Source organism: Mobula birostris, chromosome 11 (genome assembly GCF_030028105.1).
Source record: "Mobula birostris isolate sMobBir1 chromosome 11, sMobBir1.hap1, whole genome shotgun sequence".
In the NCBI taxonomy this organism is placed as follows: domain Eukaryota; kingdom Metazoa; phylum Chordata; class Chondrichthyes; order Myliobatiformes; family Myliobatidae; genus Mobula; species Mobula birostris.
In genome coordinates this window covers 110,928,799-110,946,487 of record NC_092380.1, presented here as the reverse complement: position 1 = coordinate 110,946,487, position 17,689 = coordinate 110,928,799, and the positions used below count along the sequence as shown (strand labels likewise).

At 42.5% G+C, this 17,689-nt stretch overlaps 1 protein-coding gene across 1 annotated transcript in view; it reads right to left on the bottom strand.

The window, feature by feature from the left end:
- The window catches only part of LOC140205308 (spondin-1-like), a 346,180-nt gene that overhangs the window by 282,778 nt on the left and 45,713 nt on the right, over positions 1-17,689 (bottom strand). Inside the window, exon 6 of the mRNA XM_072272839.1 lies at positions 1,377-1,525. Within this exon, the coding sequence (XP_072128940.1) occupies positions 1,377-1,525 (149 nt within the window). The remainder of the gene's footprint in view (positions 1-1,376; positions 1,526-17,689) is intronic.

Here is a 17,689-nt window from a genome sequence, read left to right as displayed (position 1 = left end):
AACACAAAAATACATGACAAATGATCGACAAATTCAGGATGATAAATACAGAAAATGCCAGGAGAAACCAGAAACACTTTATAGGATCCTGCAGTAGTTTAACTCAATCTGATTACCTACACAAGCACAAACAAATGGCAAACATCATTCACCAAAATCTTGCTTATAAGTATAAACTCATAAAAGACACGATACCTTACTATAAGTACAAGCCTGCTACAGTTTTAGAGTCAAGATCCCACAAATTAAGTGGCAACGTTATTACAGGTAGGGCAATCCATAATAACCATCTGGATATAATATTACAGGAAAAACAAGCAAGAGCAATTTATTGAATAGATATAACCATTCCAAACACACATAACATACAGAAATCAGTAAGTGAAAAGCACCAGAAATATGCTGAATTAAAAGAGGACGATGGGAACATGAACAGGGTACACATTGTCTAGAAAGTAATATCTACAACTGGTGTCATCCCAAAGTCACGACACAATAGCATTAAATAACTAGCTCTACACAGCACAGCAATATTAATGTAAATCTCCAGAAGGTCATAATACTAAACACCACTAGAATTGTTCAAAAATTCCCAGCAATTGAGAAATGAGTGTGCTTGGCTATGCCCATACCTCAGGTTTTACCAGCTTGAGCTGAGAAAAAATAAAAATAATAATAGCCACCTATTTATAGACCACTTTTCATACAGACAGTATAGTTCAAAGTGTTTTACAATGGGATAAGGTGCAAACATGAAAATAAAATAAAAAATAAAAATTGAATTAAAAATGAAAATTAAAAAAGATGTTAGTTAAAAGCAAGATTAAATAAATGGGTTTTGAGCTGGAGTTTAAAATTGTCAGCTGAGTCTGCATGCCTTTTAGTTTTAGGTATTGAATTCCACAGCTTTGGAGCATAGTTCAGGAAAGCCAACCTGCCAATTATCTTTTGAGGGAAATGGTTTAAATTTAATAGACCAGAGGGGAAAAAACCTGAGAGCTCAAGCAAGATTACAAAATGAAAACGATTTTGTGATGTACTTCAGTCCCAAACCATTAAGAGCTTTAAAAGCAGGTAAGAAAATTTTAACATCAATTCTAAAGGATACAGGAGGCCAATGCAGAGTAGTTAGGATGGGAGAGATACGTACAATTCAGTAAAAGTGTTTGAGGATATATCTCCGCTCACTCTCGTTACATGTAATCGACATTGAGAACATGATACCCACACCTTCATTACATTTTGTGCAGACATTTCACGTAAACATTGAGTAACTGCATTGTCACCTCAATACAACTGATTGACTGGTTTTGGCTGTACGCATGGATTAGGCTTTTCTGGTTTCAAACGTGCCATGAGCCCTGGGGCTAACTTACCTTCTGTCGAATTTCTTCTTCCATCTTCACAGGGGAGCCCCACTCGGCGACCTGCCTTACCCCGTCACTGGCGAATCCCCCGTACTCCCACAGCATGTAGGACTTGGAATGAGATGCCCCAATAATGGCAGACCAGTGTGTTGCAAATTCTGCATGTGGAGGAAAGAGGAGTCATTGGATTATTAGTGTCCCACCTGTAGTAGACACTTCCCCACCACTGAGCACATCTACATAGAATGCTATTGCAGGAAAGCAGCATCCCACCATCCAGGCCATGCTCTCTTCTCATGGCTGCCACTAAGATGGAGGTACAGGAGCCTCAGGACTCACATCACTTAGTTCAGGGACAGTTACTATCTATCAACCATCAGGCCTTGAACCAGAGGGGATAACTTCACTCAGCTTCACTCACCCCAACACTGAATAGCTCCCACAGCCTAAGCACTTCTTGCTGCTGCCATCAGGAAGAAAGTACAGAAGCCTCAGGATTCACACCACCAGGTTCAGGAACAGTTATTACCCCCAACCATCGGGCTCTTGAATCAGCGTGCATAATTTCATTTACCTCAATACGGAACTGATTCACATCCTATGAACTCACTTTTAATGACTTTACAAATCATGCTCTCAATATTTATTGCTTATTTATATATTACTTTGGTTATTTCTTTGTATTTGCAGTTTTGTTGTCTTTTGCACATTGGTTGTTTGTATTTGTTGTGTTTCTTTGTTTTTATTGTGAATGCCTGCAAGAACAACAATCTCAGGGTTGTATATGGTGACATATATGTACTTTGATAATAAATTTACTTTGAACTTTGAAAGCTCTGAAACAATACCACCAAAGATCCTTATGATACGAGGCCTCAAAGTTCTCTGCTTCTCTCTGGACACCAGACCCAACCAGTTCCTCTCCACCACCATTCTCCTCCATCTGGCAGAACTGATCCTCAATAATTTTTCCTTCAGCTCTTTCCATTTCCTTCAAACTAAAGGTGTAGCCGTGGGCACTCACATGGGTCCCAGCTATGCCTGCCTTTTTGTCGGCTCTGTGGAACAGTCTGGTACGACTCCCCAACTTTTCCTACTCTACATTGACAATTACACAGGTGCTGCTTCCTGAACCCAAGCAGAGCTTGTTGACTTCATCATCTTTGCCTCTAACTTCCACCCTGCTCTCTCTGTCACTGTCTCTGGAGATAACTTAGCCTCCAATATATTTTATGAACCCACTCCATTACCTGCCGATCTCAACGATTAAAATATAGAGCAAATTTGAAATCAATGAGGTACGAGCAGAAGGCAAGCAGGTGTTCAATGCCAGCTGCCTGCATTTGACCAGTCTCCCTTTTGCTTGCTGCTACCAGAGGAAGGTCCAGAGGTATTGGTCAAAATTTGATCAGCGTGGTTTGTGGATTGGACTCATTTGTAGGGGACTCTGGAGTTCATGGTATATGTGTTTCTGGTTTCTGGTTATGCACCACTTTGATCAGGGCACCTCGACACAGACTGGCTCTACCGTCTGCAGTCAAAGAGTGACACAGCGCTAAGTTGAACTGAACTGAACTGAACTACACTAAACATTCCCAGACTGTTCCAAGAACTCTACAGTTTGATGTTTAATAATCTGGGCATTATTTGCTCATTTTTTCCCATTTGTGCGATTTATTTTTTTCATGCATGTTGGGTATTTGATGTTTTCTTTGAACGGATTCCATGGGGTTTCTTTGTTCTGTGGTTGTGGGAGGATGAACCTCAGGGCTCTATACTGCATACATTAATAATGAATGTACCTTGAAACTTTCAATATTTGAATCTATAAACTAAGGTACAGAAGTAAGGATATCCTGCTAGAATTATAGACCATGGAACTTAGAACAGCACCCTTGAGTTATAGGAAGATGTTGAATAGATTAGAACTTTACTTCCTAGAGATGAGGGGAGATTTGATAGAGATGTGCAAAATTATGAGGGGTATCATTCAGGTAAATGCAAGCAAATGTTTTCCACTGAGATTGGGTGAGACTACAACCAGAGGTCATGGGTTAAGGATGAAAGGTGAAATGTTTAAGGGGAACTTCTTCACTCAGAAGGTGGTGAGAGTGTGGAACAACCGGCCAGCAGCAATGGTAGGTGTTGGTTTGATTTTAACATATAAGAGAAATTTGGATAAGTACGTGGATGGAAGGGGTATGGAAGGCAATGGTCCTGGTGCAGGTCAATGGGACTTGGCAGATTAATAGTTTGGCATGGACTAGATGGGCCAAAGAGCTTGTTTCTGTGCTGTAGTATTCTATATCTCTGTGCATAACAAATTGAGATAGAACAAGGTGGAACAATAACAGAATGCAGAATAAAGTGTAACAGCTACAAAGAAAGTGCAGTGCAGCTAATCAATAAGGTGCAAGGTCATAACAGTAGATCGTGAGGTCAAGGGTCCAACTTATTGAACAAGAGGTCCATTCAAGAATCTGATAACACTGGGATAGAAGCTGCCTTTAAGCCTGGTGGTATATGCCTGCAGGCTTTTGTTATCTTCTACACAATGGAAGAAGGGAGAAAAGAGAAAGTTTAGGGTATATGAGGGGGAGGGGTCTTTGATTATGTTAGATGTTTTACTGAGGAACCATAAATTACAGACAGTCCACAACTCTCTGCATTTCCTTGAGGTCTCAGACAGAGCAGTTGCTATACCAAGCCACTGTAAAATTGTTCCAGGAAATTGTGGGAAGAATTAAATATCAAGATTAATGTAGCTTTAGTCTAAATAGGTGGTCGATGGTCAGAATCAGAATCAGAATTAAATTTAATATCACCAGCATATGTCATGAAATTTGTTGATTTTACGGCAGCAGTACAATGCAATACATAATAGAGAAAAAACTGAATTATGGTAAGTATATATATTAAATAGTTAAATTAACTAAATAGTGCAAAAATACAAATAAAAAAGAAATGAGGTAGTGTTCAATTCTTAATAATGGATGCCACCTTTTTGAGGCATCACTCCTTGAAGGTGTCCTGGATACTATGGGGCTAGTGCCCATGTTGGGGATAACTAAGTTTACAACTCTCTGCAGCTTATTTCAATCCTGCGCAGTAACCCTCCCCACCCATACCAGACAGAGATGCAGCCAGTTAGAACGCATCCACAATACGTCTGTAGAAATTTGCAGGTGTCTTTGCTGCCATACAAAATCTCCTCAAAATGAAATATAGCTATTGTTATGCCTTCTTTGTGATTGCATCAATATGTTGGGCCCAGGGTAGATCCTCAGAGATGCTGACACCCAGGAATTTGAATTTGCTCACTCTTTCCACTTCTGATCCCACGATGAGGACTGGTGTATGTTTCCTCGTCTTATCCTTTATGTAGTCCATAATCAGTTCATCAGGATCCAGTGCTTCTATTAACCCATTAGAGTCCAAGAGGACCACAACCTTGTCATGGTTTGGAGGCTTGTGTGCCTCAGTGACCTGGACAGGTTTGGCTGGAATCAGGGTTTTATGCATTGGCTCTTGTTAGGGTCTCCCATGCCAAACACGGCAAAGGGCAGAGGCCAGACTAAGAATGGTCCAAATTTCTTCCAGGTTTGGGGGTTCAAATCCGGGCTAACAACCCTGACTGGTCAAAATTTAATTGTTATGGAAACAGCAATGGTGAATCCTTTTATATCTGAGTTCAACAGTATTCCTGAGTCTCCACCTGGGACTTGCATGACTGACAGTAGTGAAAACCGAGAGCGAGTAACTGACATGATGAAGGAAGCCCTGAACACTGTCAGAGATCAGAGATGGAAGATCTTCATTGCTGCCCTAAACACCAGCAGCATAACGGGCAGTAAATATTGATTCATTGAGCCCTTGATCAGGACTCTATGTACAAGGATAAACCGTGCAATGTCTTTTCATTCTTACATTGGAAAACAAAGCATTTTTTGTAAAAGTACACTTTTTAAGACCAATAGCACCGATGTCACTGATGTGGCTCCCCAAGGTGGTACAGAACTAACATCAGAGATCAGAATTGAGCTTGTGTCATTGGAGCTGAGAGCCAGTGGTGCTGCATTATTCATCTCTGAGTTCCATTTCCTCTGCTTTCTGAAGAGAGCATGCTTTCAGAATATATTAACCGAGTTCTTGTATGTTTACAATGAACCTCGACACTTGCTCAAACCCCACCCCAACCGACCTTGTGTTGTCAATAGGTGCTTTGTAACAAGGGTAATAATTGGCCAGGCGTTTTTTTCCTCCTTTCTTGCTTCTCCCAGGAGATGACAAATTCCTGGGTGGGCTGGGGAATGTTTACATCGTGACTCACCAGGGAATCGCTAATGTGTGGGGCTAATTGGAAGGTACAAGGACTTAATAATCATTCCCATTGTTTGTCTGTTCACACCAGAGTTGAGAAATCACGCACGCCAGGAATGATTGAACAGGCTTGGTGATCCCTCTTGCTCCTCAATCCTTGTAATTATGAAGGGGTTCAGCAGGGTCGGTGTGCTGGATACACGTCATTACATAGAGAAAATTTGTGAGTAACTTTAGAAACTGGAGACTAAAGAATACCTACATTTAGGAAACAATAAGAACATAGAGTTTTGAATATTAAAGCACAGTCCAGGACCTTCGGCTCAGAATATTAACATACAAGAGAGAACATAGCACATTACAGGCCCTTCAGCCCACGATGTTGTACTGACCTTTTAACATACTCCAAGATCAATCTAACCGTTCCCTCCCACATAACCCTCCACGTTTCTATCATCCATGTGCCTGTCTGAGAGTCTCTTAAATGTCCCTAATGTATCTGCCTCCACCACCATCCCTGGCAGGGCATCCCATCATTGTCTCAAAGAACTTATCTCTGATATCCCCCACCCTGTGTTACTTTTCTCTGAACACCTTAAAATCATACTCCCTCATAATAACTATTTCCGCCCTGGGAAAAAAAGTCTCTGGCTGTCAATATAATCTATGTCTCTTACTTTGTACACCTCACCTCTCACCCCTCTTTGCTCCAAAAAGAAAAGTGCAAGCTCACTCAGCCTTTCAAGTTCAAATTCAAGTTCAGTTTGTTGTCATTCAGCTGTAGACATGTATACCACCAAACAAAACAACTTTTCTCCAGAGCAACGCGCACAACATAGTGCATATACCTGTAACTCACACGCATGTGCGCACACACACTACATAAAGTAATATTACCACAAATAAATTAGCAAGTAATAAGGCACATTACAACACAAGTTTAAAAAGCAAACAGGCGCGTCATGCGTGATGAGACCTGGGTGGAGGTAGGGAGTTCAGTTGTCTCACGGCCTGGGGGAAAGGCTGTTTCCTGTCTGATGGTAGGGGGTCAAAGAGATTGTTGGACAGATGGGAGGGATCATTGACGATGCTAAGGGCCTTGCGTACGCAGCACTCCAGATAAATATCACTAATGGGTGGAAGAAAGACCCTGACAATTCTCTCAGCAGTCCTCGCAATCCTTCGTTCTGACTTGCAGTCAAGGCCTTGCAATTCCCACACCAGATGACGATGCAGCTGGTCAGGATGGCGCCTCTGTAAAAATTGGTTAGAATGGTGGGTGGGGGGCGGGGAGCCTCAATGCCTCAGTCACCTCAGGGAGTGGAGACACTGCTGTGCTCTCAGACGTGGTGCTGAGGCACCAAATTGTTTCTGTACTCCCAAAAACTTGGTGCTCTGAACTCTCTCCACAGAAGGGACATTTATGTGTAGTGAGGAATGGTCAGCCTGTACCTTCCTCAAGACCACAAGACCTTCCTAAAGACCTCTTGGTCTTGTCCACATTGAGACTCAAGTTTTGTGCTGGCTCCTTTCTACCAGCTGCTCCATCTATCTCATCTTCATTGTTGAGGAGACCATTCACAGCTGTGTCATCAGAGAACTTGGTGATTTGGTTTGAATTGGACCAGCAGTGCTGTCATACATCTGCAGCCTGAGAAGTTTCTGCCAATGTGGACTGACTGAGGCCTTTCTGTCAAGAAGCCCAAGATTCAGTGACAGAGAGCGGTGTTGACACCCAGTGAAGACAGTTTATCCCTCCTTCTGAGGGATGATCATATTAAATGATGAGCTGAAGTCAATAAACAGCATCCTGGTGTATGAGGCACCATTTTCCAGGTGGGACAGGACAGAGTGGAGTGCAGACACCATGACATCATCAGTGGACCGATTTGGGTGATAAGAGAACTGGAAATGGTCCAAGTAGCAGGAATATGGGGTTTAATGCAATCCATAATGCTCAAAGCACTTTATTATTTTTGAACACAAACATGAGGAAATCTGCAGATGCTGGAATTTCAAGCAACACACATAAAAATTGCTGGTGAATGCAGCAGACCAGGCAGCATCTATAGGAAGAGGTACAGTCGACGTTTCGGGCCGAGACCCACTCCTGACGAGGGCTCTCAGCCCGAAACGTCGACTGTATCTCTTCCTATAGATGCTGCCTGGCCTGCTGCATTCACCAGCAATTTTTATGTGTGTTGCTTATTATTTTTGAGGTCAGTGCCAAGGGATGGTAGTCATCTTGGGCACTGGTATGATTGTGGCCACCTTAAAACCTGCAGGAACAGTGGACTATTTTTAGAGAGATATTGAAGATGTCTGTTAGAACTTCAGTTAACTGTCCCTCACAGTCCTTCAGCACCCAACCAGGTATGTTACCAAGTGCCACATCTTTACAAAGGTTGACTCTGGGTCTTTCGTACATCCGCTGCAGCCAGACAGAGTGCCTCCTCCATGAGGGGAGGGGGTGGTTCCTCGCTGGCACATCATTACATGCATCAAACAAAAATAAAAGACATGCAGCCTCTCAGAAAAAGAGGCGTCACTGTCATTGACGTACAGGGTGGACTTGGGGTCTGTTATGGTCTGAATGCCCTGCCACACTCACCTCATGTCTCTAGTGTCACAGAATGGCTGTAAACTCTCTGTGAATAATCCCATTTTGCCTTCCTGATGGCACGGGAAAGCACCACTCTTGCAAACCTGAGAGCCGTTTTATCCCCCGATTCGAAGGCAGCATCCTGATTTCTCAGCCATGCCTAGACCTCTGCCGTCAACCTTGACATCTGATTTGCCCACACGTAGATGTATTTAATAACGACGGCATCCTTAATGCACTTCTCTATGTAGACAATCACAGATCTCGCAGATTCATTGATGTTAATGTGATTCTCACAGGTAACGACCTCACCTAATCGGTTCCAGTCCGTGTTTTCAAAACAGTTCTGCAACGCTGAGGTTCTCCTTCTGACCGTGTTCTTATCTCCCTTTGAACTGGTTTGACTCGTTTAATCGGTGGTCTGTATGCAGGAATTAGCAAAACATATAAGTAGTCAGGGTATCCAAGGTGGGGTTGGTGAGCAGTCTTGTATGCACCAGGGATGTAGATATAAACCAGGTCACCTCTGGTAGCAAAGTCAACATGCTGAATTTAGGCAGGACTGTTTTTAAATTAGTATGGCTGAAGTCTCCAGCAACAATACAATTTGGGGTGGGTGGCTTGCAGGTCACTGATGGTGCTGTAGAGCTTATGCAGTGCTTCCCCAGCGTTAGCATGGTGGGAGTGTATACGGTTGCAATCGCAATGGCAGTGAACTCCCTCAGTAAGTAGAAGGGTCTGCACTTCACCATCAAGAACTCTACCATAGGCCAACAGAACTGGTGTGTGAACCAAAGTGTGTCCTCTAATCCAGTCGGCATACTGGCAGAAGTACATGTACGTGGACAAACACATCCACCACTTCTGCTGGCAGCTTATTCCACACTTGCACCACCCTCTAGTGAACACACTCCTCCTCAGATTCCCCTTAAATCATTCAGTTTTCACACTTACCCTATGATCTGATGAGTTCATAGTCTGCAATGGAGGGGCTAGTGCACAGGATTGGGAAAAGCTGCAGAAAGTCACTAACTCGGTCATTTCCAACAGGGTCACTAGCTTCCCCAACATTGAGGACATTATCAAAAGGCAATACCTCAAAAAGATCATTGTGGCTTTCCCTTGAGTTCGAGGACGATGGTCTTTGTTCTGTTGATCTACTTATGGGCTCTCAAGTGGCTTATGAGTCCAATCTTGGCTTTGAAAGTTCTTCCGCATTCAGGACAGGTAGTTCCAGATGGCAGATTGGGCTTTGGTTGTTGCTGCCTCTCTTTCTATTTTCTTCTCTTTTTTTCTAATTCTGTACACCTGTTGGCTTCGAAAGTTGCTGTTCCTTCTCGGATGATGGCTTGCCAGAGTTTCCTGTCCTTGGCATTGGTTTCCCAATTGTTGATGTTGATGTTACTTTTCTTCATGTTGGCTTTTAAGACATCTTTGAATCTCTTCTGTTGTCCGCCTCTTTTACGTTTGCCTTCTTTAAGCTGGGGGTAGAAGATTTGTTTTGGCAGACGTTCGTCTTTCATCTGAACAACATGACCGCTCCATTTTAGTTGGTTCTTGATGACATAGGTTTCAATGCCTGTTGTTTTTGCTTCACTTAGCATGCTGACATTGGTTCTTCTATCTTCCCAGTTGAAATTTAAGATGTTTCGAAGACAGCATTGATGGAACTTTTCAAGTGCCTTCAGATGTCGTCGGTGTGTTGTCCAGGTTTCTGATGCATACAGGAGCATTGGGATTACCATTGCTTTGTACACTAGCATTTTGGTGTCTGTTCCAATGTCACGATCATGAAGGACTCTTGTTCAGAGATGTCCAAAAGCTGTTCCGGCGCATTTAAGTTTCAGTGGATTGTGACCTTGTCACGGTGGAGAAGCTTGTGTGGTCCTGAGATCCCGAGAGCGATGCTGTCTGGAGCTATGCTCCTGGTAAGGTCAACCAAGGTGGTAAGGTCAAGGGTAAGGTCCCTGACAAAGAACAATCCAACCAAGATCTCAACGGTAGAACAGGTGGACGAAGTTACTTCGAACTCAACGGCTATGAAGGCAGATGAAGGCTGCAACAAATCCATCAGCTCCAATCGTCGTGGTTTCCATGCCATTGGAATCAGTTGATTGATTTGTGAAGTATCGTGTGCTTCTTGGAGTGCAACATCAAGTACACGTTAAACAAATACACGCACAGGCGCCTTCACTCTGTGGGCCACTTCTTCAAGTCTTTCAGCGATCAGGGGAGAGCGATGGGAGCAGGCAATGTGATGGCTGGAAGCTCCTAGTCAAGAACCGGCACGAAAGCGGTGAACACTTGATTCAGTCGCTCAACTTTTGGACAGAAGCAGGAAGGTTGTTCGGCAGCAGTATTCACATCTGAGCAGCCCTACTTAGGATCCACTCTGCTCACCCTGAACTGGGAAGGGGCTAGAAAAGGTGCCCTAAAAATAGTCTGCTTCACCCCATCCTGTCTGGAAAGCCGCGTCCGGAGGGATCACCATCATGACGTCTCAAAAAGATAGCATCTGTGATTAAGGACCCCCATCACCCAGGACATGCCATCTTCTCATTGCTACCATCAGGGAGGAGACTGAAGGCACACACTCAACATTTCAGGAACAGCTTTTTCCACTCCACCATCAGATCTCTGGAAGGACAATGAACCCACGTGCACTAACTAGCATTTTTTTTTGCTTCCTTTTTTAACTAAATTTAACTTAATTTACATATATATAAATTTATAAATATATAATTGTAATTTATAGTATTTTATATTATGCATTGCAATGTACTGCTGCTGCAAAACAACAAATATTACAATGTATGACAGTGAAGTAAATTTATTATGATTTTGTATATCTCTATCAAAGTAAATTTATTAGCAACATATGTGTTATGGCACCAAATAGAACAAATTCTGAAATATTTCATCTTGAGAGATAATTTGAAATTTAAAGAAAAGACAAGATTTTGAGCAAGGTTTAGAGGAGAGAGGCTGAAAGGCTGCGGGAAGTCTGAAAAGAGGATCAGAAGGTGGGAGGCTATCTGTATGGAGCTTGAACTCTTGACAGTCTTTGTGATTCTATGCAATTACAACCTCCAGATGTCATGCTTTGTGTTGTCTGCTGCTTTGTGAAATGGTTTTAAGCTTCTGTCGCTCACAGATACTTGTTAAGCATTCCTCTGTCCACTATCCTACACAGATTCTAATCAGTAAAGTGACTGTAAGGAATGTCACTTGAGCGCTTTAAATACTTGACTATAAACGTGCTCAGGATTCATTCCTGGAATAACTGAACGCATAGCTGATTTTGCCTGCCAACTAATCTGCCGTTTACTAATTAATCACAAGAAAGTGACATTTGCAAATATCGGAGATGAAAAAGTCCCACTGAAGTACAAGGAGGACAGAAGAAGTTTACAAGGAGTTGTCAGGACTTGAGAACCTGAAAAACAGTTCAAAGTTCAAAGTAACTTTATTATTAAAGTACACATATGTCACCATAGACAACCCTGAGAGTCATTTTCTTGTAGGCATACTCAATAAATTCATAATAGAATAATAACCATAACAGGGTCAATGAAAAACCACACCAACCTGGGCATTTAAGCAGAGTGCAGAAGACAACAAACTGTGCAAATACAAAAAGAAGGAAATAATTATAAATAAGCAATAAGTATCGTAAGATGAAGAGTCCTTGGAAGTGAGTGTGGTTGTGGGGCAAGAGAAGTTGAGTGAAGTTATCCTGTTTGGTTTAAGAGCTTGATGGTTGAGGGGTAGTAACTGTTCTTAAACCTGGTGGTGAGAGTCCTGAGGCTCCTATACCTTCCTGATGGCAGCAGAAAGAAGACAGCATGTCTTGAGTGGGGGGGCTCCATGATAATGGATGTTGTTTAATGTGACAATACTTTGTGTATAAGTACATCCGTGTGCTCAATAATGCGGAGGGCTTTACTCGTGAGAGACCGGGCCGTATCCACTTCATCACGGATGAATAGACCTACAGTTGTAATAGATCAGGAATTTTTTTTCTTGAAAAGTAGAAGAATGAGGGGAGTTTTGGTAGAGGTATACAAAGGTATAAGAGGGTTTTGACAGTGTTATAGGCAGTTCCAAACTGCAGCCCATCATTCTGCATTTGGACCATAGCCCTCCAGACTGTTCCAATCTATGTATCTATCCAAATTACTCTGAAGTGTTGAAATTGAGTCCATATCCGCCACTTGTAATGACAACTCGTTCCACAATGTCACCACCCTCTCAGTGAAGAAGCTCCCCCCATGTTCCCCTTAAACATTTCACCTTTCACCCTCATTCTCTTACACTCTAGGGAATAAAATCTTAACCTATCATACCCTTTAACTCAGGTCCTCAGGTCCTGGCAACATTCTTGTAGGTTTTTGCTGCACTCTTTCAAGTTTATTGATATTCTTCCTGCAGGAAGGTGACCAGGACTGCTCGCAATACTCCAGATTAGACCTCTCCAGTGTCTTATACGGTTTGAACATAACATGCCAGCTCCTGTGCTCAGTACTTTGATTTATGAAGGCCATTGTGCTAAAAGCTCACTTAGCAACTCTATCTATATGTGATGCCACTTTCAAGGAATAATGTCCTCTGTTCTACCGTACTCCGCAGTGTCTGAACACTTATCGTGCAAGTCTGATCCTGGTTTTTCCTTTCAAAGTACAACACCTCGCGCTTGTTTGCATTAAATCCCTTCTGTTACTTTTCTGCAGATTTTTTCAGTTGGTGCAGATCCCATTGCAAGCTTTGATAATCTTCCTTGCCATCCACTACACCCCTGGTTTTGGTGCCATCCACAGATTTGCTGATCCAATATAGTATTGGATATACCACATTGTCGTCCAGATCATTGATATAGATGGCAAACAACATTGGGCCCAGCACCGATCCCTATAACACTCTACCAGTCACAGGCCTCCAGTCAGAGAGACAACCGTCTACTACCACACTCTGGTTTTACACACAAAGCCAATATCTGAAAAAATCACTATCTCTACCTGAATGCCAAATGACTGAACCTTGCGGTGCTGGCTCGAAGGGCCGAATGGCCTACTCCTACACCTATTTTCTATGTTTCTTGACCAACTTCCCATGCAGGACTTTGTCAAAGGCCTTGCTAATAACCATGAACAAGGCATCCTCTTCATCAACTTCTCTGGTAACTTCCTTGAAAAGCTCTGTAAGATTAGATAGACATAACCTACCACACACAAAGCCATCCTAATCAGTCCCTGTTTATCCAAACACTTAACTATCTGATGCTTTAGAATACCTTCCAATAACTTACCTACTACTGATACCAGGCTCACCAGCCTGTAATTTCTCAGTTTATTCTTAGAGGCTTACTCTAACAGTGGAACAACATCAGTCTGGCATCTCACCCATAGCTGAGGATGGTTTAAATACTTTCGCTAAGGCTCCAGCAATTTCTGCACCAGCCTCCCACAGGGTCCCACAAGTTGTGTATTAATGCAAACAACACGTTTCACTGCATGTCTCGATGTACATCCCTCATTGAGAGATCAGCAGTGGAAAGGATGAGCAGTTTCAAGTTCCTGAGTGTTAATATCTCTCAGGATCTATCTCGAGCCCAGCATATCGATGCAATTACAAAGAAGGCACAACAGCAGCTATATTTCATCAGGAGCATGAGCAGACTTGGTATGACACCAAAACATTTGAAAATTTCTACAGATGTACTGTCAAGAGCGTTCTAACTGGTTGTATAACCGTCAGGGATGGAAGGGCCACTGAAGAGGATCAGAAAAAGTGACAGAAAGTTGTAAACTCAGCCACCTCCACCACAGAAGACATCTTTAGAAGGCGATTCCTCATAATAGTCACCCGCCACCCAGGACATGCCCTCTTCTCATTGATACCATCAAGGAGGAAGTACAGGAGCCTAAAGGCTCACATTCATAGCTTAGGGAGCAGTTTCTTCCCCTCTGCTGTCAGGTTTCTGAATGGAAAATGAAGCCATGTACACTATTTTTTACTTTTTACCTCTACTTATTTAATTTCATTTTAGATATATACTTATTGTATTCATAGTTTTTTTATTATTATGTAGTACAATGTACTGCTGCCACAAGACACCAAATTTCATAACATATGCCATTGATATTGAACCTGAATCCGATTCAGATTCTGGCACGTGATAACTAGGTGAATCTGAATCCAGGAGTCATTGCTTAGCAGCTTAACAGCCAAAGTTTATTAGCAAAAACCGTCAAATCAGTAAAATAGGATGAAGTCAGGATGAGAATGCGCTGGTGCATAAAACTCTTGCAACTGGAATGAGCCAACAGGCCAGAACTATGACCATTACACATTCTACCATTGCTAGTTGTGCACAGGGCGACAGAACTCATCACTGATTAAGCACAATTCCACAACAAATCTCTTAGACCTACAGTAAACGCTGATGAAGTCAACCCACTACTGAACTGATTCCACAGCCTATAGACTAATTTTTAAGGATTTTAAACCTCATGCTTCAGATACATATAGTTTATTTATTTATTATTATTTTTACTTTATTTTATTTTAGCACTTGCACAGTTTGTTGCCTTTTTCACATTGACGACGATGATCATGATGATGATGTTTCCCTGTCTCTGTTGTGTACAGTTTTTCATTGATTCTATTGTGTTTCTTTCTATTTATTGTGAATGCCCACGAGCAAATGAATCTCAGGGTAGTATATGGTGACATATGAGACCACAAGACCATAAGATACAGGAACAGAATTCGGCCATTTGGCCCATCAATGCCTTCTCCTCGGCTGATCTACCCATGGACTCAGCACCTTCTAATGAACGGTCTCATTATACAATGAGTTCTGATGAAGGGTCTCAGCCCAAAACATCGACTGTTTATTCTTCTCTATAAGTGCTGCCTGACCTGTTGAGTTCCTCCAGTATTTTGCATGTGGTGCTCTGGATTTCTAGCATCTTGTGTTTATGATTTTCAACTCTGTATACAGCTTTTCCCTATAGCCCTTCATTCCCCTTGTTGTGCATATAAATATGCCTTAAATTAATTTAATGAGATAACCTCTACTGCTTCCCAGGGCAGAGAATTCTTTACTTTCTGGGAAAACCGGTTTCTCCTCATCCTGACCTTCATCCTAAATCTATTCCCTGAATTCTGAGACTATGTTACCTAGTTCTAGTCTCACTTACCAGCGGGAACAATTATCCTGTCTCTATCTTATCTATTCCCTTAATAATTTTATATGCTTCCGTAAGATCATCTCTCATAGTTCAGAATTCCATCAATCGTGGAATTGAATTTAGGAGCCAAGCGGTAATGTTGCAGCTATATACGATCCTGGTCAGACCCCACTTGGAGTAATGTGCTCAGTTCTGGTTGCCTCACTACTGGAAGGATGTGGAAGCCATAGAAAGGGTGCAGAGGAGATTTACAAGGATGTGGCCTGGATTGGGGAGCATGTCTTATGAGAATAGGTTGTGTGAACTCAGCCTTTTCTCCTTGGAGCAACGGAGGATGAGAGGTGACCTGATAGAGGTGTGTAAGGTGATGAGAGGCATTGATTGTGTGGATAGTCAGAGGCTTTTTCCCAGGGCTGAAATAGTTGCCACAAGAGGACACAGGTTTAAGGTGCTGGGGAGTAGGTACAGAGGAGGTGTCAGGGGTAAGTTAGAGTGGTGAGTGCGTGGAATGGGCTGCCGGCAACGGTGGTGGAGGCGGATACGATAGGGTCTTTTAAGAGACTTTTAGATAGGTACATGGAGCTTAGTAAAATAGAGGTCTACAGCTAAGCCTAATAATTTCTAAGGCAGGGACATGTTCGGCACAACTCTGTGGGCTGAAGGGCCTGTTTTGTGCTGTAGGTTTTCTATGTTTCTGTGTTTAGTATATACCCAGGTGACTCAATCTCTCCTCATAGGCTGACCCCTTCATTAGAATTAACCTGATGAACGTCCTCTGCACCGCTTTCAAAGCCAATGTACCTTTCCTCCAGTTTAATTATGTCTTTCTTATAACAGGGTGACCAGAACTGAATACAGTACTCCAAGTTGCCTCACCAATGACTTCTATAACTGCAAACACAATGTCCCAGCCCCTATCCAGCCAGCTGAATATTTCCAGAGCAACACACACAAAATGCAGTCCTATGAAGGGTTTCAGCCCAAAACATTTACTGCTTATTCATCTCCTTAGATGCTGCCTGACCTGCTGAGTTCCTCCAGGATCCTGTGTGTGCTGCTCTGGGTTTCCAGCATCTCCAGAATCTCTTGTGTTTATGAGGGAGGATCTGCTGGAGGTGTACATACATGTGAGGGGCACTGATAGGAAAGACAACAGGAAACCTTTCCACATGGTGCAAGGATCAACGACATGTACACGTTTGCTGATGACACCACCGTTGTGGGCTGTATCAAAGGTGGTGATGAAGCAGCATGCAGGAGGGAGAGATTGAAAATTTGGCTGAGTGGTGTAATAACAACAACCTCCCACTCAATATCAATAAGACCAAGGAACGAATAGTAGATTTCAAGAGAGGAACACCAGAGGTCCATGAGCCAGTAATCATCGGAGAATCAGAGATAGAAAAGGTCAGTAACTTTAAATTCCTGGGTGTCACTATCTCAGAGGACCTGTCCTGGACCCATCATATAAATATAATTGTAAAGAAAGCACAACAGTGCCTCTACTTCCACAGGAGTCTGAAGAGATCAGGCATGTCATCAAAAATGTTGGCAAGCTTCTATAGACGTATGGTGGAAAGTGTGCTGACTGGCTACATTACAGCCTGGTATGGGAACACCAATGCCTTTGAGTGGGAAATCCTGCAACAGGTAGTGAATTCGGCCCAGTACACCACAGGTAGAACCCTCCCAACCATTGAGCACATCTACATGAAACATTGCTGTAGAAGCACAAATACAAATAGAAAAGCAACATCCATCATCAAAGATCCTCACCACCCAGGCTGTGCTGTTTTCTCACTGCTGCCATCAGGTAGAAGGTACAAGAGCCTCAGGACTGAGGTTCAAGAGCAGTTACTAGCCCTCAAACATTAAGCTCTTGAACAAAAGGGGATAACTACACTCATTTACGGACTCTTCTATCTTGTTATTTCATGCTCGTTATTTATATTTGCAATTGCAAAGTTTGGCTGCAGTTTACATTTCTTGATGTTTACAGTTTACAGATCCCGTTTACAGTTGCTGTTCTATAGATTTGCTAAGTATGTCCACAGAAAAAGAATCTCAGGGCTGTATGTGGTGACATATATGTACTCTGATAATAAATTTTACTTTGAACTCTGAGACAGAGGTTTCCAAATCAGAATGAGAATCAGGTTTATTGTGACTGTCTCATTGAATGTGACCGGCATCTTGATAGGTCCTGA